This window comes from Rhipicephalus sanguineus, chromosome 1, assembly GCF_013339695.2.
Source record: "Rhipicephalus sanguineus isolate Rsan-2018 chromosome 1, BIME_Rsan_1.4, whole genome shotgun sequence".
In the NCBI taxonomy this organism is placed as follows: Eukaryota; Metazoa; Arthropoda; class Arachnida; order Ixodida; family Ixodidae; genus Rhipicephalus; species Rhipicephalus sanguineus.
This window is the reverse complement of record NC_051176.1, coordinates 277,104,384-277,125,755: the sequence shown is the minus strand read 5'-3', so window position 1 is coordinate 277,125,755 and position 21,372 is coordinate 277,104,384. Positions and strand designations below refer to the sequence as shown.

Here is a 21,372-nt window from a genome sequence, read left to right as displayed (position 1 = left end):
ACATCATGAATTGGGCAGCTTCGGCCACTCATGGCTTAATCATGCCGCACCGCACGTTTTCTGGCTATTGAAATGCTGAGGTAAAGGTCGAGATGATACAGGAAGACGTTATCTGCGACACCGAAAACATGTGATAGCGGGAAGTGAAATAAGTGGCTCGGAAATCATTGAGCTAATGTTTTACAAATGTTATTTAGGCACAGTGTGTGTCGAATGGGGAAGATGGTTAGAGCGTACAATGCACGTAATGGAAGGGAAGCAAGCAGGCAGTGAGAAAAAAACTGCATAACAGCGCGCCTGCTGATTGTGGCATTTAGTTACTGATTAAGTTGGCCTTCGCTGCATACAGATGCTTTATTCTGTGTGCAAGGAGAGTTTTGACAAGGTGACCTAAACCATGTGTTCGCGCTGTCTCGCGTGCTTCTGATTAGCGAATACTGGTGGGGTAAGTTGAGGTTGTGCAAGAGATTTACGTGCGATGCAAGCTGATGACAACTATCAATCGCACTGAAGTGAGCACACAGCAAGGGTAATTTTGGCCCGTTAAATCTCGTGAACAAAGCAAATGAGGACATACATATTAACACGGTGTTTTCACTGACATAAGCGCTCTTCGACAAAAAAATGTCAAACTTGAGCCCTGAGTTTTTTTTTTTGTAAATGTACTTTAACCCTTTGCGGTCCGTTGTCGGGCAGCGCCCGACAACGCAACACGGCCGTAGCGGTCCGCTGTCGGGCCCCGCCCGACAAGGGTGTTCGTGGTTTAAATTTTGCTGTTTTCTCACCGCGAGTCGCGCGCATTTTTTGTATACATGAAGGGCCATCTCTTGAGGAATAAGTGAGCTTTGTTTGTTGAGGTTTTACTTTTTTGACACTAGGGTGCAGCACTATGATCAGCACGGGGCCTAGAGCGTACCCACTCGCGCGCGCGGTTCGCTGAGAAGCATGGCCACGTTTCACCGCGTGCGTTTTACGGCGGTGCTTTTAGCGAAAGCGAGGATGACTTTAGTGACGAAGAGAATTACGTGCCTCCACCAGACAGTGATGACAGTGATTCGACAGAAGTGAGTGACGAAGACGACGACGGCGGCGGTGGAAACCTGCAGTAATAACCCTGGCCTGCACACAGGGGAATGCTTTGAGCGGTATCATACGTTGCCCAAATATCACTAAAAGAGTTGCCTGCAGAATGCAGGAGCAAAAATAAATATCCTGTGCGTTTCTCTTCCACAGCTTGTGTTTTTATTCGCGGCGCCAGAAACTGGCGAAATAGTTTCGGACCGCTAGAGCCGGAAAGTGGGTAAAGGTTTTGGACCGCAAAGGGTTAAAAAAAAAAAAAAGAAAACTCGCTTCCTTAACTATTTTCTTCTTATTTTGCGCTGCCTGAAGGAAAAAGATCTTCCGCATAAATGTTGCAAAGGCTCCTTGAAATACTTGACACTGTTTTGAAGTTTCTGTGTGAAATAGGAAAGGCGCCAAGGCGCATCAAAGTTAGGACCCTTTTTTGATTCCGGCTGTGTTTACCATTTTTTCCCATTTTCTTCTTTTTGAGGACGGCATAAAAAAAGCATGGATGTAATTCACAGTAATGCGTATTAAAACCAGCAAAAAAATTTTCGACACATCTTTTATAGTTCGCGCTAAATTCGGCCGTGAAGTCCGAAAACATTGCAGTGAACAAAAAAACAGGAGGTCCGCGCCGCCACCTTCAAATATTTTTTGGCACGCTGGGAGCGTTTCTTTGAAATAAAATTTTCGGTTCCGTGCACTTTGAATGCACCCACAAAACATATAAAAAACGCAGGCAAAACAAAAATATCGACCGGACAGGCATGTTCGATCTCTCGTGGAATCACCGTTTAGAGGGCGGCAGCAGCCCACTTTCGCACACGCTAGAACCAAATAAAATCCGAGAACACATGTTTCTTGACGAAAAGCCACCAGAGCAAGGTTTTGCTGCAGCAGAATAATTAAAACTGCGATTTACGCACAATGCAAGCTAATAACAACCATCAGTCGCACTGAAGTGAGCACGCACAGCAAGGGTCATTTTGGCCAGTTATATCTCTTAAACAAAGCAAATGAGGACATATGATATTAAAACCGTGTGTTCACTGACATAAGCGCTCTTCGATAAAAAACTGTCGTCAAAATTGGGACCGGAGTTTTTTTATTTTATTTTTTGAAAATGTACTTTTTTGAAAAAACTCGCTTCTTTAACTATTTTTTTCTTTTTTTGTGCTGCCCGTAGGAAAATGATCTTCCGTGTAAATGTTGCAAAGGCTCTTTTCTATAGTTGAAATTGTGTTCCAGTTTCTGCTTGAAATAGCAAAGGCGCCAAGGCGCCTCAAAGTTAGGACCCTTTTTTGATTTTGGCTGTGTTTGCCATTTTTTTGCCATTTTCTTATTTTTGAGGACGGCATAAAAAAAGCATGGATGTAATTCACAGTAATGCGTAATAAAACCAGCAAAAAAATTTTCGACACATCTTTTATAGTTCGCGCTAAATTCGGCCGTGAAATTCAAAAACATTGCAGCGAGCAAAAACAGGAGGCCCGCGCCGCCACCTTCAAATATTTTTTTGGCGGGCTGGGAGCGTTTCATGGAAATAAAATTTTCAGCTCCGTGCACTTTGAATGTGCCCACATAACATATAAAAAACCCAGGCAAAACAAAAATTGCGACCGGACAGGCATGTTCAATCTCTCGTGGAATCACCCAACAGTGTCTCTTGTAATGAGATTTTACTGTAAATGCATGTGATGTGCTTAAAAAGCCCCTCACCAGGTGCCATTGCAAATTTTGTTTAATCACTGCATCTGGGCAGCGTTTTACTGAAATAATTGTTTTAATCAACTCATCACGGAACATGTTAGAAGAAATCGAACTGCCTCTTATAATGCCTCTAGGAGAAGAACTGCCAGAGCTTCCTGGTGTTTTCTCAAACGCTGGAGAGGAGGGGGCACATTTTGTTGAATAACAAGCCCCACCTACTTTGTTCTCTTTTTATTTTGCTCCTTAGGACACTCACCATGCTTGCATTGTGTGATCTGCAGTATATGAAGAACTGAAGTCATGCATAATAATCAGCGACGTCCTATAGCTGATCTGCGCCAACCAGCCATGCAACTTCCGAGGAGCACTTGCGACATAGGCATGTATGCATGTTGCCTTTCACTCCCTCTCAAGTGCGGCTTGCGTGAAAAGAAGGGAACATGGCATTCCGTTTGAAATTTCGACCACTTTCGTGCCATGTAGGCACCTCGTACCTTGCAGACATGTTTGCCAACGAGCAATCTATGCTCCGCACTTGTGTGCAATTTCTAAACCTGGTGAGGGGCCCTTTAACATATACAGTAGACTCTCATCAACCGAACCTGAAGGGACCAGGAAAATGTGTTCTGTTTACTGAGAAAGGAGCAGGGGTGCAGAGTCCAAGTACGAAACCAATCATATTAGGAGTAGTTGTTCCGTTTAAGCAGCAGTTCCGTTTAAGAGATTTCCATTTACTGAGAGTCTACTGTACTCTCAAAGACGTCTGCCAAAAACGGCTACTACAGTGCAGTGTGTTGAGAATTCCACGCATATGGCATACAAAAAAACATAAAAACCAACACGCAGGTATTCACATGAAGAACCACAATGACAACACATGCATGACAGATTATAGTGACAATGCACATCTATGCTACCATGCATTTTAAACTTTTCAAAAGCAACTATGTGCAGCCACTAACTGTTATCCAAACAAACTTTGCGTTGCCCCACTTTCTATTCAAGGAACAAATAAATGCTTCGCATAATATGTTGCAATTCATAATAGCAGGGCTATTTTCAAATTGCTTCTGCCAATCCTGCTGTTCAAGAAAAATTACAAGGGATGATCCAGAATTTTAAGGCAAAAGCCTTTAATGCCTCATACTCGCGGTGTCCGTCCATCCATCCGTGCCCTGGCACGTTGCCAGCTGTGGCCTCTCCTCCTCACACTCTCTCAGCAATCACCTGATGGCACAGCGGCACATAGCAACAGTTGTACGTTGCTCCTTCCAACACGCGTTGCGCAACTGTTGCACAACAAAGCGGCAGCATCCGTCGGTGGAGTCGAATGGCCACAGGCTTTCGCCAAACACACTTTGGAATTTACAAAGTGTCCTTCAATTTTTTCCACAAACATACTGCCATGCTTTCAGGGAGAATCGTTTATATGGTGCATGACAGTGGCTGTAATATCAGCATCGAGCTAACTTTGGAGGTTCTTGATGGCGTGGCTGACGCCATTCGTTCACATTGTGCACTTTTGCAATGGTATGTGAATGTCATTTCACAGTGCCGTGACGAGTTGCAAGTGCAATTTCGCACATCTCTCAATGCGCTGGTGTGTTTCTTTGCGTGCGAATAGCTTTGCCTTTGTTAATTTCATTTGAGCAACTGTGCATTCAATGCCCTTTTGCTCAGTGGTATGATGCAAATTTTCTGCACTCTGGTGCGGTGTCACACATCAAATTGAACTAGCACGTCTCATATTACATATATGCACTGAGCTTCAGAGAGATCGGAGATGGCAAAGCAACAACCTCCAAGAACATATTCATGAATCCTTGCCACATTTGCGCGAGTTATTCCGGTTGAACAACGTCAAGACATCCCCCACGGATTTTCTACCACGCCTAAAGTGGCTGAATTGATAAGTTTGGCTATAGCTCATGTCAACATCTCCTAGTGCCTGTTACAGCATTTGGTGGGTCTCCACACATCTGTCTTATCCATTCAGAAACCATTTCTATGCCTTTTTTTTTTGTTCTTCCACACCATGCTTCATGGCCAATATAAAACAGTATTAGCATACTATTAGAAAAGCACAGGGTGTCAATGAATGTCATCCTCACCAATATATAAACCTGCAAAATAGCTCACTACTACAAGTGTCACTAGTGGTTGAGTAATACACCACTCTGTGCTGAGACAGGGCAGCATGTTTCCAGGAGATGTTGAGTCAACTCTCATAAAAAAGATTAGGTGTGAACAAGTGCTTCAAGGCATAAAAAATCTACCAAAGTATCACTGAATCAAATTATTTCCATCACTAGCTCAATCAACAAAGGATCTGGATTTGGGTGAGTTAATCAATACTTAATTCAACCTGAAAATTTTTCCAAAAGATGGGATAACACACTGTATGTGACCCCTTCACTTCTACCTCATTGTTTATGGATATTTGTAAACTGAAATGTGAATGAGTAAAAGTATATTCCACTAATTTCAGATAACATGCTGCTAGGATCTAGATGGAGTAACAACATGATACTGAGTTAATTAGCATCTGTAAAAACTACTCAAAATGTAAGAAAAAGAAAGGGATTAACGCTAGTAAAACTCATTCTTGGCCTAGTGTGTTCGACATGCTTGAAGATAAAAGGTTGCACGAAAATAAGACATGTTCACAAGCAAGGGCACAGGGTGTTTTGGGTGTCTTGGTGTTTCTATTTCCTATTTATTCAGTGGTTCCACCCATGAATAAAGCAGTGTGAGTTAGCGCTTTTCCCTGTGCCCTCGCTTGTGAACGTGTCTTATTTTCGCGCAGCCTTTTATTTTCAAGAAAGGGATTAACACCGACATAATCACCCAAGTACCTTCCAAATGCTCCATAGGTGTTGACCAAACGCAGGGGCTCAAAGGATGTGTTCATCTGCTGGTTTGGCGAGACAAGATTGACCACAACTGGTATGCTTAAAAAACCAAGGCACAGTGCAAGGGCCATATTTGTAGCCTTCCTTCCCTTACCTGCAAAGGTGTGCAAAAGTGAGATTTCCAATCAGTTAAACAATAAAAATGGCACTCATCAATATTATGTCAATGTAGCAGGCCTTACAGCAATACTTGTCTCATCCTGCAAGCCTTTACCATGCACTAGATAACATTGGCTTTGCATTATTAATAGATGAGATTGCACCGCTGTTGTAAACTATGTGTAGTGACAAACATAACACAAATTTTTCTGCTATACAAAAACATTAGGTCCTCTAAGCGTGTATCCACACGACGGACTTCTCCGCGGAAATCTCGTCCGCGGACGATCGTTCCGCCGCCCGTCCGGCTGCAAAGCACATCCAGACGACGGACGAAGCGAGTAGACGGACGCGCCGGAGCAAAAAAACATGGCGGCACTGTCTGAAGCGAGAGCTGCCCGCTTCGAACCTATAAGCACTTCGTCGCGCATTGCGCGGGCTGTTAGTCCCAAACTGACGATTGTGTCGGCTTTAGGTTTGTGTCCTCAAGCTTCGCCGGCAACGTATTCATGACAATTTAGTACTGTTTCCGAGCGCCGTACTCGTTTTCTGAGAGCTGTAGGCTTAGCGAGTGCCTCTATTAACAGAACATGAGCTCGGTGATCTGCGGTAGCGCGAGTGCTACCAAATCCCAGAGGTCATAATAATGTGCGAATGCTTGCTTGTTCCTTATCTCTCTAGATGGCGCGAGCAGTCTGAAAGTCTAAAACACATTCATCGCTAGCAAAATTATTGAAGGTTTTTATGTTTCCGTCTATGGCGCAGAGTTTCTTTTAAGTTGAAGATGGAGTTCCATACGAGAAAAAGAAAAAGCAGCGCTTGTTGCCAGACCGATAATGGCACCTTCGGCTAAATCTGTTGTGTTATTCCGCGCGAATCCGAATGCGAAAAAGAGCTTGGCATTTTCCGTCCGCGACGTCCGCGGACGCGGTACGGATGGCACAAATCCGTGACGCGGGGTCACGTGATGCGCCGTCTGCCGCGGAAAAGACGGATTCGGTCCGTCGTGTGGATACACCCTAAACGTTTACCACACTTTCTTTTCCTTTTCACAGCAAGGAAAGGCATCAAAGGGGAGTTCAAACAAAATTGAGCTTTTGCTTTTCCTTTGTCAGCTGCATATAGTGGAAGTTGGACATTCTTTCAGCATTTGTCAATGTACCAATGTCAAAGATGGCATATACAATATGCCTAAGAAATATCTTTGTGCTGACCGAATCACCACGAAGCAGCCACATTCAACAGCACCACAAAAGTAGTAATATGAATAACTGCACCTTGACTGACTGGTTAAACCAAGACTATGCTGTTAATATTCTTAACAAATTAAAAAAATAATAAAAGTTTGTGTATGTTAATTTGAATTACACTTTACTGCTTGAGCCTTCAAAAAACATTTTACAAGGCAACCTGTGCATGTATATGTAAACTTTGCAGAAGTGATGCTGTCGTTACGATAGTTGTAGTCCTTGGAGCACAGCGAATTCAGCTGGTTACAAGGATCTCAAGTTCGCTGAAGCTCCTTATGTGAATCGTCCATTTGGATGACCATCAAGCCTGTTTAGTGTCATAGCTCATGCTTCTGATACATTTCATCACAATACATTCATTGTGATGAGGTCAACAATGCTAATGTATAGGCAGGCACAGGAGTCAGGTCAATTTTCCTTATTAATGCCCACATTTTTAATAATATACATGCAATAGAAAGAGTGCTCTTTTAAAGAGAAGGCCCACTGCTCTCCTTTGAAGTACTAAAGAAATTTGACTATTTGAGTAAACGTGACAGCTTCAGTCACGAACGGTACGGGGTAAAAAACTAATCATTTTAGGAGACATTTGCAAGAAAATATGAAGCCATTTCTTAAAAATTTAAGCCATCCCCCTCCCTAAGGTGCCAGAAAGCGGACACTGTTGCTAGTTCTTTCAGGAGGGCAAAGGCACTCCTGAAAGAACACTCTCACTGCAGCTGCCACCAAGGGGAAAAATCTTGATGCTGCCCTTGCCCAATGCATAGGACAAGGGCAACAGAAGAAATGCCATGTTTGTCTCTCCTGTGATCCGTCATCTTTGTCTTATGCACTGGGAAAAGATTAAAGGTGTGCAAACAGTGATGTTTGAGACCGGATCGGATACAAATCAAATAGTGCCGGAAGTGAATCGAACCAAATTAAATATGAAACCCTTTTTGAAAACTGAACAGTCATTTTTGCAATTATAATACAAAATGATGTCAACATCCTAGTGCTCAAAATTTTAGCATTAAAAGCACTAATGGAGCATTACAAACAAATAACTAGATTCTCCACATACACAGGGCTCTTCAGAAAGTGTGAATGATTGTTGCATAGCCAGTAAAGTCTGGCTCCCTGAACGAAGTATCCTGCTCCACTATATATATATATAGAAATTTACTGAACATTTGCATCAACTTCATGCTTACTTGGCTGCAGTTGACTTCTTAAAATACTTATGAACTATTTTAAAAATATTCGCACTTACGGATAGTAGCTATCTGAGTGAAAGACCGAATCAAATAGGACATGATTCTATGCTATATTCTGGATTTTCTAATATTCGCAAACTCCTACGGATTATTCGCTCATCTCACTTGCAGTAGGCTCGCAAAATTTGTTAATATGATAAATAAGGTCTTCCAAAAGTGTTTATTAGTTGTTGTTGCATCATCAAATTCCATCTATATTCTTCACACACTCCAGTCAAAACTTACTTTGCAGTAAAGACATACTACAAGAGGCCTTTTCTTGCTCCTGTTGTTTAACACACAAGTACACACGAAGCGAACTTGCCCACTAACACAGGAAGCTGAGCAAGACTTCATGAACTAGCGCAAAAAATGCACATAGAAGAGAGCAAAGAGGCACATATACATAACATAAGCGTTTTCTAACAGCTGAAGGAAAACTGGAACCTGAAAATGCATGAAGACCAGAAAACACTGAACATGGACTGACTATGGTATCACCTCCCAACCCTTCTTATATGTCGTTAGAAAGCCCAATGAAGCAGGTGGCCACAATAGAAACTGCTTGCAGGGAATATCATTGATTTTAAATGAACCTGCACAATGAATTGTTCTCATGTATTCTAGCATGCTTCCCTGTGCTTTTGTTTAATTAGTGAAGAAGCATTACACGCTAGCCTGCCTAGCAACAAAGCAATATGGCGCTTGAAAAGTGCAACACAAAGATGTTTATTGCTGTCATTTCCAGTTTATGGTTCAGGGCTGTCCATGACAGCAGCTTCGGTGCAGAAATCTTTGCACCGTAATTTTTGCCTGTCCTCTTCAGGGTAAAGGTAGTGAAAATAACGAGAAAAAAAGTTAGCATTGTCTCCAACAACATTTTGTGGAGATTGAAGCTTGAATACTTCTCACTGCTGAAGCACATGAGCACTGTTTTTGCCGGAGTCATGCATAGAAAGTTGCTAACTCACATATATGATAAAATGATGCTGACTGAACCAGAACGATAACCTGCATGTTAGCCCTCAGCCTGTGACAGCATGAAGGTCTCAACTAATGCATTTTTTATAAAGAAAAAGGGAAGTCACTGGATATCTACTAATGAAAACTGAAAGTTAGTTTAAGTTAGTTCAGCATAAAACACAACCAATATGCTAGGGCAGACTTATCTGCACTATTTTTTTGGGAAGGATATGCTTGTAGTCAATTGCACAGATAAATTGTGCCTTTTTGCTCTACATGCAGCAGTTATCACTTTAACCTCTTTTTGTCCTTTACCCTCAGCCACTGCTTTCTTAGGGCAGACACACTGTGTCATATTTGATAATGTTTTAGTTAACTTGCAGACGCCCACATGCTAGCTTTGTGCCTTTTCTACATGATGTTCTTGCTCACACAGGGCTTTGGTATTCTGTACTGACAGCAACACTAGGGGGTGAAATTGAGAGAGACCAGGCAAGGAAGGTGAATGACACTGTTTGGTGGATTGTGCAGGCAGCATATAGGAGACTATGGTAGTGGCTTTGTACTTTTTGAGCATAGACACACACTTCCCCTTGTCAGCGCATGGTTGACGTTAATTGAAATAGCAAAATGCCTGCTGTGGTTCACACTTAAAGAAACATTTAGGCTCACTTTGCTTGACTTTTCTGATTGTGGCAACACTGCCATGTGCACTTATGGAAATGATAGACAACGAACTGGCTCTACACACGTGCTGTGGGCATCTGGTACTGGCTTTGATAGCTCATGCCAGTGGGCAAAACAAATGGGTGGTGGTAAGTCTCCCAAATTCTAGTTGAAAGCAAACTTGAGTCTTATTTCCATATATTTAACTTTACTAACTGCCAACTGAGTAAACCAACTTCCACCGCCTTCTGCCTTCTGACGTGAAATTATACAGCAGCAGCACATAAAACATGCAGGTGCAACCAATGGAACATTTATCAGCCGATGTGGCAAACGGAGGAGTCACATACTATGCTTCACTTTTCCTTCCCCTGCTTCCTTTGCCAGCAATGCCACTTGGTTGGAAGTCTTTTTGCTGAACATCCATTTCAGCATAGCATCATCAAAGTAGGGGATTGATGGCAGGATTGTCAGCCAGTTGAGAAAACTCAGGTTTCCACTCATAATCAGGATCACCTGCCAAGAATGAATGCACAGTTAGAGATCAGCTGAGAAGCAGTGCTGAAAAGTACAGTGATATTTTCTTGCTAGAAGCACCACATTAACAAACTTCCTGAAATCTCACAATGATTGCTTATATGTATATTTATTGTAAAAATATTTTTAATATGAACTTCAGAATACTAAGCTTTTCAGAATAATGGTCGTTATTTAATTTACCTGCAAAGTTAACAACACCTCAGTACTACAATTTCACACTTTTAAATCCAAAGATTCTTTTATATAAGTGAATCCTCTACGGCAACCAGAGCAGTAGACTAGAAGACAATGCCTCTGGGTACTTCACTCCAATAGCAGAGCACGGTATAGGAAATCTTGAGGCAGTATGCAAGGAGATAAACATGGAAGGGCATAGGAAGCAGCATGGAGAAGAATTGGGAAGATGACCTTTGATGTTGCGGAGGCAATGACGCATCAGCAGATTTTGCTTCTCACTTTCTCAGTTGGCACCATGTGTGAGCATATAGGCACTTCATGGCAACTTGCCGTGTGTCACTTGATGCTCACGGGCTGCTAGCAGTTTTTCTCGCAAAGGGAAGATATCTCTCCGTCACACAGATGTACCAGGAACCCATTTTCGCAGCATCCACACACCAACATGCCTTATCAGAGGCACAGTAGCGGTCACTAGGACTATGCTCTGGTGATGCCGACAACCTCACGGCCTCCAATACAGTTGCTAGGTCTTTTACGGTTTGCTTCAAGGCCGTAGTTGACAACTCTTAGGATCGAACTGCTCATGCTCACAAGGTGTAATGTTTTGTTACTGCTGCTGCTGCTTTACCATCACCCTGCAATAATTTTACATAAAAGAGAAAATACATTGACGTTCTTAGCACCATTGGCTATGATGCAAACACAGCTGAACTGGTTCACCGTGCACTGTCTGTAGCCATGCACTGCAGCTGAACTTTGTGTGAGCATAGCTCTTGTTGGCGATAAAATTTCTATAGTGGACATTACGTTTCATAAAATGTAAAATTTATACACCATTTAAATTTATTTAGCAGTAATTATTTTGCTGAAATAGAAGCTGGAAACAATGACTGTGCATTTTCTGTGCATTGCCTCATGTACATTTGTATTTTTGTAAGAAACGAATTCAAGGATGCGAAGCTGCAAAGGTGGGAAGTCTGCATCATTAGAATGTAATTATGGTTAATTCTGGGACTTTCACTTTAGCAAACTTTCATAATAATGTATAACTTGCCAAAGTCCCCTTAAATTTGTTATAGTATCAACATTTCACTGTACTTACCTGAAATGATATCTGGATTATTCCACAAGCTATACGGAATGGTCTTGTCAGGAACATGAACCATGGCACAATCAGCTCAATGATGTGATTCCCGAGGACTTCTAACTTGTGCACGAATGGAGGGGTTTGGTGTAGGTAGTAACTAAGTGGATTAGGCACTGGTTGTGTCTGCAATTCATACAAAAAGACCACTCATCATTCACAACAGAAAGAGAAAGGATGGCCTCAACTTTTAAAGGGACTGACAACTGGCCCGAACGTATGATTAGATACTAGTGGAAATGAAAACACTGTAAATTATAGTGACAGAATTGAGCATTCTTTTCACAATTTGAATAAGATTTGTATTTCTAAATTGCGCTTGAAAGTGACAAAAACTGGTATGCCACACTGCCTGGTGGACAAGCCTTGGGACTGTGTAATAGAGTAATTCGTATTGCTGTACATAGTCTGCTGTTGTTTAGGCTCACCATAACTCATGTTTAAAGTTACAGTCTGTATATTATTAGGCATCCCCGCTTTATTCCATGTTTATTACAAAGCAAGATGGAGTTGATGCTGAGAAGCAGCACTGCCTTCACAACAACAAGTGGAACCGGAAAACCACCTAGAGTCACAAGAATGCACGCAGCGTGCAAACACGAACCGCCACAACACAAATTTGATTAATAGGATCTAACTTGTTTTCAGACACATAATCGCAATCACGATCACCTACCACTGTTTGCAGCATGTGTTGCATGTACGACTTCAGCGCTGCAGATAAAAAAGTCCTGATAAAAATTGTTTCACAGAATTTTCTGCATTACCATTTTATGATTATAGACACTCTGGCTAGTAGGCCTTCCACTGAACTAAAGAAAACAGGTACCATAAAATTGCTTGTCAGCCCCTTTAATAAAGCCAAATATAGAGTCTCTGAATTGTGAGGCACAAACTCTCAAAATAAGCTTGTGTTCAAGCTGCAATGAAAAGTTTTTGTGGAGCTGAGGAATGCGAAGGGAAATTCAATTATTTCCTTGTACTGCTACTGTTATAACCACACAAAATTTTAGGACTAAGCACAATGCTTGAGCTATGTGCACTACAGTGCAGCTTTTAATTAGGGCACTACAAGGCTGAAACAAGTTGTGTATAAAGCTGATAGGGTGACCTTGCACAGTGCCTTTTACCTGCCAGTAAATTTACCTGCAGCCTTAAACATCAGCATTTAATAAATGGCAGCATTTACTGTAGGTAAGTTGTCAAGTGGATAAAGTGAAAAGCTTTGGCCAAGTGTCACTCTATCACTCAAAAGCTTGATATTATGACAAAGAAGCTTTACTGAATTCAGTTTATATTAGACATGCAGAGAGTTTCTGTGAAGCAGTAAAATATTATTCTCTATAAATTAAACAGTAAAATAAGCCATACCTCATAATGGTACATCATGCATGTCAGCTCCCACCAGCATCTGTCGCCTCGCACCTTGATCAAGCCCTGCATATCAGGAACACAAATCACTACTACTATAAATGGACAGAAGACTAACTACTCCCCCATGACAGACAGCACTGCGACCATCCAATCTAAACAAGTGTCTCGTAGGTAGCCCTCACAATGTGAAATAGACTGGTACTGCAAGTGTACATACATGATGTTTTACCTGCAAGCTTCACAAATATTTATTTTCACTAAACAAAGCCTGTTTGAATTGTAGTGACCCACAAGAATTAAGGATTCACCGAAATTTGATCAGCTCACTTCATCTGATATGAGAGCAGGCAATTCCAATTTTCATGACGAGCTGCTGCTGCTACAGTGAACAAAAACAACTGATGCAATAGGTCACACTACATGAAATTAAGAAGCAAGCAGAATCACAATTCCATTGCTTACAATGAACAGTTTAGAGAACAGACCTTCAATAACAGTATGACAGTGCACCTGGAAAGGCCCTCCAGCACAAATGAAGCTAGTGCTTGTTTCTTTCATTTTGCATATATAATGGCAGTTGAGGATGTTTTTATCATTTTTCACATAACCAATACCTACATACTTAGTAGTACTTTAGTCTGTCCTGGAAGTCAGAGCTCTAGTGGCAACTGCCTCTCCACATCGTGGAAGCTTTAAGCAATTATGTGAGTGAAGGAATGTTGCTTCTGACACTTCTAATGATTTCTTAATTGCAAATAATGTAGTGAATAGCCCCTCCCCAATCAAATTCAAATATTCTAATTTATACATATATATATAGGCATACTCAACCATATGTACACAACAAATCTGTCACATCACAGGCTTGTCAGCACAGTTAAAATAGAGATTAATGATAGTATAACTAAATTTATGTCACCACTCATGAAAAAAAAAAACCCAGAAATACAAAAAAAAAAGATGAAAAGGCAAACCACTAAGTTGCGAACACATGCCAAAGTCTGCTCACACCAGATAACCCAATTCTTTGGAAGACAAGGCAACTGAAGGCTTACTGAGAGAACTGCCCTTGACAATGACTGAAGTCTCAATGATGACCCTTGTTTGATCATTTGCATGTTTCGTCAGGACCGCCATCTGGTGAGCAACAGAACACAGCCACACTGATCACAGTTAAGGGCAAGAATGCCCTCTCTGCACTTCTGTATTTTTAAATTGTGTTCCTGCAACATGACATTCAGGCATCACTCAGTCTTATCCATAGGTCGGCAAACTCACTCATGAGTTGACTCACTCAGACTCAGATCGGCCCGTGAGTCTGAGTGAGTCCGGGTGAGTGATATTTTGGTGAGTTTGAGTCCACATGAGTCCGGTTGAGGAAATTTTTAGTGAGTCTGAGTCCGAGTGAGTCCGGTTGAGGAAAATATTGGTGAGTCTGAGTTCGAGTGAGCCCTAAGCAAAAAATATATTTCTTGAGTGAGTATGAGTGAGCTCCACCTTTTATTCCCGGCCTATAGTCCTATCTACTCGTCTTCAGCATTACTGTCAGCCTTATATCAGCTTACGTTTGTACTCGTCTATTCAAAGATATCTCAACACACTCGAGTTCATGAGCCACCTCAATATTTATTGGACAGAGACGTGAATTGGAAGGGGTCCCATGAATCCCCTCACCCCCAACCCGCACTCTTTCACGGAAAGTTCTTGATAAAAATATCTCGTGTAAGTCGGGTATTTCGTAAAAATGTCCTTACTGGATTACTGATAACTCGTATTTGAAGGTATAAGATCACAAGGCGTATCATAGAGCACCGATTATGTGAGATATTGGCATTACAGAGCATTGACACCAAGATCAAAAAAAGGTAGTTTTACACTCACGGACTCATGATTCGACTCACTAGGCTCACAGACTAAAGTCAAGCCGTGAGCCTGAGTGAGTCTGGCTGAGTAACATGTTGGTTAGTTTGAGTCCAACTGAGTCCAGTTGCATAAAATTTTGGTGAGTCTGAGTCCCAGTGAGCCCTCAGAGAGGAATATGTTTGTTGAGTGAGTCTGAGTGAGTTCCAACTTTTTTGCCAACATATGGTCTTATCTACATACTTGAGTCCGAAAGAGAGGTGAATGCTATAGACAACTTTGTCTATGCATTTTAAAACTTGTTTTTATTAGGCTTGTGCGAATAGTAAATTTTAGGCCCGAAGCGAATTTGAATAGTTTATATCACATATAAAGAAAAATGAGCATATTTGTCATGACCCAACTAACCAGCGCAACATTGTTAAAGTTGAAACAAGGCATAGGCATATGTCATTCATTTTGGTTGAAAGGGAAGTGGAAGCAACTTTGAGTAGTAGCAGCATTTGACTTTCGGTAGAATGCAAGTGATAACCTGTAAAATATGTTACGTTTTAAAATTTACTATACTTAGAGCATATAAGCCGGTATAAAAAGCTTTTAAACTTAAAAAATGATAAATCGATGAGAGGGTAATACAGTAAAACCTCATTAATTCGAACTCTGCTATTTCGAAATCCTGCATAATTAGAAGGGTTTCCTTGGTCCCGTATTTTGCAATGTAAATTTGAGTGGATAATTTGAAGCGGCGGTCAGTACCAGCCCGGTTAATTCGAAAACTTTGGGTGCCATGTGCCCATTTCCCGATCCCGATTTAGCCGCAAATCCGCAGAAACGATGACCCTTAGGAGCCACAAGGCAATGCATTGTAGCAATACTAATGAGTGACAAGTGAAGCATCCCAGCCTCGCTGCTGCCAGCGCAAGAAAATTTTAAACAAAAGGCGGTCTCGTGGTCAGCTGAAATGTGCGCCTGCGGACAAGATGTGCTTCACTGCGACACAGCGGTGACACGCGGGCAGCATGACGCATGCTTCTCTCAACGTCAGTGCATCATGATTTACATATTCTTTCTGGGAAAATAGAGAAATTAATAAAGGACGGTCTGACGGAATTCGCGATGTATGGGAACCTCCGAATGGTGGTTGTTCCGGCAATTTGCGTACTTGCACTGCTGGCGGAGTACTTGCCTGCAACGCCTACTTCGAAAACAGTTCGAAAACTTCAGTGACCATCTATCTTTTCCACCCAGAACACATCGCGAATTCCATCACAGTGGTCATTATTAAATTCTTTATTTTACCAGAAAGAATGGGCGAATGGTCGCACCATGACGCACTGATGCTGCGTGGAGCAGGTGACATGTTGCCCGCGTGTCACCACTGTGTTGCAGCGAAGCACGTCTTTTCCGCAGGCGCGCATTTCAGTTGACCGCGTGACCGTTTTTTTTTTCTCTTTCTTTTTTTTTCTTGCGCTGGCAGCAGCGAGGCCCGCCGTTTCCCCGGTTTAGCGGCAAAATTAGGACCAGGGTGTCTACCGACCGGGAAAACCGGGAAAACCGGGAATTCTCAGGGATTTTGGGTAGTCTGGAAATTCTCAGGGAAAACTCAGGGAAATTGTGCTCCCATCAGGGAAAATCCACAGTAACTTTATTGAAAGGCGACGAAAGTCGCGGTAGCGCTTGCTCGATATTTTGTGAACGCATTTTTCAAATCAAACGGCCGCTGCGGCTGCGGGGAAGTGGCGCACCTCGATGCTGTAATCGCCTTCGGAGCGGTAAAGTGGGAGAGAATCCGGCTAATGCGTGGCATGCGGGAACCGCGAACCATGGCACATCGTATCGCGCAATGTTGTCAGGGTGTTCTGCGAGTACGCGGTGTAGTTCTGTAATCTTTCTCGCGTGTGCTGTGCGTTAGTGCCCGATATGGTGTTTTTGTTATCGCCGCGTGTCAAGTAACAAGCATGATTAGTTGTAGAAGCGGTAGCAGTAGATATAACGAGCTTGAGTTATCTTGCACGCGATCGCGATCGTGCAGGAAGCGGATGTCTTCGACAAGGCTCGTATCCATGCTCGTATCTGGCAAGCCATCACGATCGGCGAGAAAAAAGACGCTTGTTGGCTGTTATCGGAGAGCTCACTCGCTCTGATTCCGAGCTTCAAACATGCTATTTAGGACTCCGTGAGGAATATAATAAATTTCCAGGCGGGAGCTAGCGTAACTAACGGGCCCATTCACAGCAAGTGAAAGCTTTTTTCTTTCTTTTTGTCCCGATGAGCTGGGTTGCCGTTGGTTAGACTTGAAAAGGAGCCAGAACTCAAGCCAAAAGTAGCCAAAGTAGCCATTCCATTCAAAATTATGGCCAACTTTGTAGCCAAATAGAGCAGAAGCGGTATTATGTGTGGAGTCTTTAGTATTGATCAATAAATAATACCATTCTGAAGACCGTAGAAATAAGCCTGCAATTTTTCCCCTTTGGCTTGGTCTTCAAGCCACACATGAGTTGCAAATAAATAAACAAATTATAATAAATTCATTGCTCATGCATATAGTTTATGTAGAAAAGATAGTTTTTGCCAGATACAGATTTATATTAGAACATTCCTTGAAGCTGCAGACTGAATTTGATTAGTAGAGTTTACATAATACAAGTGTTGCTTAAGATAGTGAAATCTGCCATGGTTGAGGATGAACACACAAGCCTAATTTTGTTACGGGATCTTTGTTTTTGCAAGCTTACACGAGAAAACGCACTGCGCGTCAGAATTACTCGTAGAAACTTGCGCGTAGCATCAGCATAGATACCGGGCAGCACGAGCAGCGTGCTGGCCACGCGTTTGCCATCATGCACGCAACTTCGCCACTTCGCCACTGCAGTTGCAGCCGTGCCGAGCGTTGCGTAAGGGTGCCTCGATGTGCACCAGCCTGCTGGTGAGTGGACGACATGCGCGCTCATTGGCTGGAACGACAGAAAAGCCTGAAAACAACGTATTTTATCTAAAAATAATAAAAAAAGGCTACTTAGTGCGCCAAATCACGAGTTTGAAAGTAGCCAGAAAGTAGCCATGGAGCCAACCGGAAATTTTTGTCGCCAAATTGGGTTGAAAAGTAGCCAATTTGGCGCAAAGTAGCCACTAACGGCAACCCTGCCGATGAGGGCACTGCTGAAACAAGTTTTAGGCAGTCGACTGAAATTTTTTGGGGCTGCAGCTGGCAATTACCAGCCACACCACGTGCGTGTTTGCTACAAAGCCGAATTACAAAACTTTTCAGAGCCATGGCATAGCGGCGACCGAAATTCGCGACACCAGCACGGGTCCCACATGCTCGATTCGGCGCGCGATGTCGGAAAACAGTAACGCTTGCACCATAATCGGATGTGCCGTAATTCAGGCTGTTGCCGTGCTTTCATGCGATCTTAGCCCGCAGCTATATTGCTTTTTTTTTTTTTTTGCGATAGCAATTATATAGACACTCCGACGCGAATTGTTTGCCTTCGCCATGATCTTCCTTATCAAGTCCAAATCGCGATTACATCACCCCGCGCGTCGTATGCTCCATGTGTGAGTGAAAGTGCGCGAGCGCTGCCGATGAACGGGGCTTAAGCAGAGATGAAACGAGCCGACCGTCTCATTCGCGCGATGGGCACAGATAAGAGCCGGCGCGTTGGGAAGGGGGGGGGGGGCTGCGTGAGTCCGACAGGAAGTGCGTACTTTGTACCAGCGGGCGTGGTCGCGTGCGCCGCGGTATCATTAGTGGGGATCAGCAGACGGCTCATACCTTTGTAGGTGTTGTGCTCTAATTGCAAAACTTCCGTTGAAGCCATAGCAGTGGCAGATCCCAGGGGGGGGGGGCGGTAGCGGCGATCGCCCCTCCCTCAAAGCCAGCCCCCGCCCCCTCCCTTCAGTGCCTGTCGTCCACCTCCTTTGTCAGGCTGCTTGTCGAGTTTGCCCCCTTTGTCAGGTTGCTTTGCCTGCCACTGTCCTAAAGGGGTAAAGAGAATCTTGTCCCTGCTCTTCACCTCTCATTGCTCTACCCTTTCCTGCTTCCCTATGCACATTTCCAACTAAGGCTGTTGTAAATATGCGTGACCCACCAAAATGCACTGCTGAGCCTTGGCTTCAGCCTTTGTGCCCCCCCCCCCCCCCCCCATTATGTACCTGAATCCGCCCCTGAGCCAAAGATAGGGCACTTCTCTTAGTGCAGCGGCTGCGTTTCCTGAAGGAGCGAGCTGCTAGCCTATATTCATATAACATTCCTCTTTGTTGCTATCGGATTTACTATTTTGCTCTCGCGGTGAAACTGTGACTCTTTTTTTGTAACGTGGGATGGTTTGCGATGTTGTGCGTTCGTGGAGAGCAAATGGTTCGGTTGGGCAACATGATAGCAAATGCGTTGCATTGCTCTGGGCAACGCGCAAGGATTTGACAACAACCCGCAGCAGCAGAACAAGCACAATTCACCAGTTTATTAAACCCGCATTTGTTTCGTCTTTACATGTGACACTCTGGCAAGGCATCTAACTGTGATTCTTGCATCTCAGGCTCAACAAAATTTTTTTTCACGCAAAAAATAAAATAAAAGTTTTTTCATGTTCTTTATTAGTCGAGCATTCTTGTGGCATTTTCAGTTTAAGATTAATCCTTCAGTAACTATGCCTTGCATGAAAGGTCGAATTTCAGTTTAACGAAGCTTCGATATAACGAAGTGAGTTGCCGCTATTACCAACTTCGCTATATTGAGGTTTATCTGTTCTATGTACTATTCAAATGGGATTAAGTCGTTTTCATTTTTTAACATGCGTATTAGAGAGTGACATCACCGAGCGATATGGTCTCTACCCATCTTGACATAAAACAAAGTTCTGTTTCACTCAGGGAATTTTAGCAAAAACACTCAGGGAAAACCTGGAAAACTCAGGGAATTTAGAAATGTCAACTTGGTAGACACCCTGTAGGACCAGGTACTGCTGGAAGACATAACCCTTGTAGCCGCAAACTAGCAGGGACAGTAAACGACCACCTCTGATTACTTCCAGTAATTCAAAGTTCCTTGAATCCCGCTTTTTGTATGTTTGGTTAATTCTAAAACCCGCTTAATTAAATTTTTCACAGTCCCAGTGACTTTTAATTAACGAAGTTTTACTGTATGTTCATTTAAACTTGAAGTGGGGCTTCGCGGCAGTGCGGATTTCTCCTGGAAAGGTGTATTCACGGTATAGCACACCTACGTTGCAGTGAAACCACCTTTACAGGGGGTTACATGCGGTTTATATATACTATGTCTATACGTTCATTTCGAATACTTCGAAATTTCCTAGAATTTAAATTCGTTTCGAAGCGAATTCGAATACTGTAATATTCGTTCGAATGTTCGAAGTGCTCGAATATTCGCACGAGCCTAGTTTTTATGTTTCCCTTTGCACTTGCGCAGTGCCTTCTTCACTGGGCAAGTCCTATAACATAGAAGTTTGTGTAGCGCAGAATAATTTACGAAGAATAACAAATAAGCAGCTATAACAGCACATATTATAGACAATTTCCCACTTGTTATTATCGGTGTACAGTCACTCACACCAGCACGCCATGCGATGGTGTTCACATGCACGAAATCTGCTTGTTTTACTGTGTTGTAGCATTGTGTGATGCCACTGAGATGAGGCTGGCATTCTATATCAAGCAAACAAGTTGTTGCTGTACCTACCAATGTAAACAAATGTGCCAGTTGTTACTTTGGACTAACACCAGTGCTTCTCCAGGAGAATAAGGCCAGTGGTTAGGGGTTCACTTCACTTTGCAGTGTTTTGTGCTGTGTTGGGTGGCATTCTCATTAACTGGCTTGGTTGGCAGCGGGTTGAGCGTGAATGGTGATTAATGGCTGTTGAATTCATGAACACTGCAGTTGCCACTGTTTGACAACTCTGAAGACATGGTTATATTATACGGAGCGGCCACAAATTAGTAGCGTCTGCTAGCTAATGGCTCTTCAATTCATCGACGTTGCAGTTTTCACTGCTTTGGAGTTATGAAAGCAAGGTTCTCTGACACGGCATGGCCACAAATCAGTAACATCTGCTAGCTCTCCGTCTTCGCCATTTTTGTCCTCTGCACTAGCCAGACCAGCACGTTTAAAGCCCCTTGCCAGCTTCTACATTCAAATATGCTGCATGAAGGGGTACTGATCGGTTGAGTTTCAGTTGTTTTTATGCCTTATTGCTTATTTACAATTATTTTACATTTTGCTGATCACTTCTACTATCAGATGTCAGATCATTTATACCATCAGGTGCATGACAGCAGCGCCTCTGTAACATGAAATTGCCATTACCTTGACGTGGTAAAAAAATCACCGAAGTTGGGCTTTAAAATGGTTGCACAATATT

At 42.8% G+C, this 21,372-nt stretch overlaps 1 protein-coding gene across 3 annotated transcripts in view; it reads right to left on the bottom strand.

Moving 5' to 3' along the window:
- The window catches only part of LOC119379027 (lipase maturation factor 1), a 54,999-nt gene that overhangs the window by 24,181 nt on the left and 9,446 nt on the right, over positions 1–21,372 (bottom strand). For 2 of the 3 annotated variants that reach the window (XM_049411846.1, XM_049411848.1), the window contains exons 5-8: positions 13,133–13,198; positions 11,720–11,887; positions 10,251–10,416; positions 5,631–5,781 (exon numbers count right to left, since the gene is read on the bottom strand). In XM_049411846.1, the coding sequence (XP_049267803.1) occupies positions 5,631–5,781; positions 10,251–10,416; positions 11,720–11,887; positions 13,133–13,198 (551 nt within the window). Of the gene's footprint in view, positions 1–5,630; positions 5,782–10,250; positions 10,417–11,719; positions 11,888–13,132; positions 13,199–14,190; positions 14,273–21,372 lie in introns of all 3 variants that reach the window. The other variant, XM_049411847.1, reaches the window with a different exon arrangement.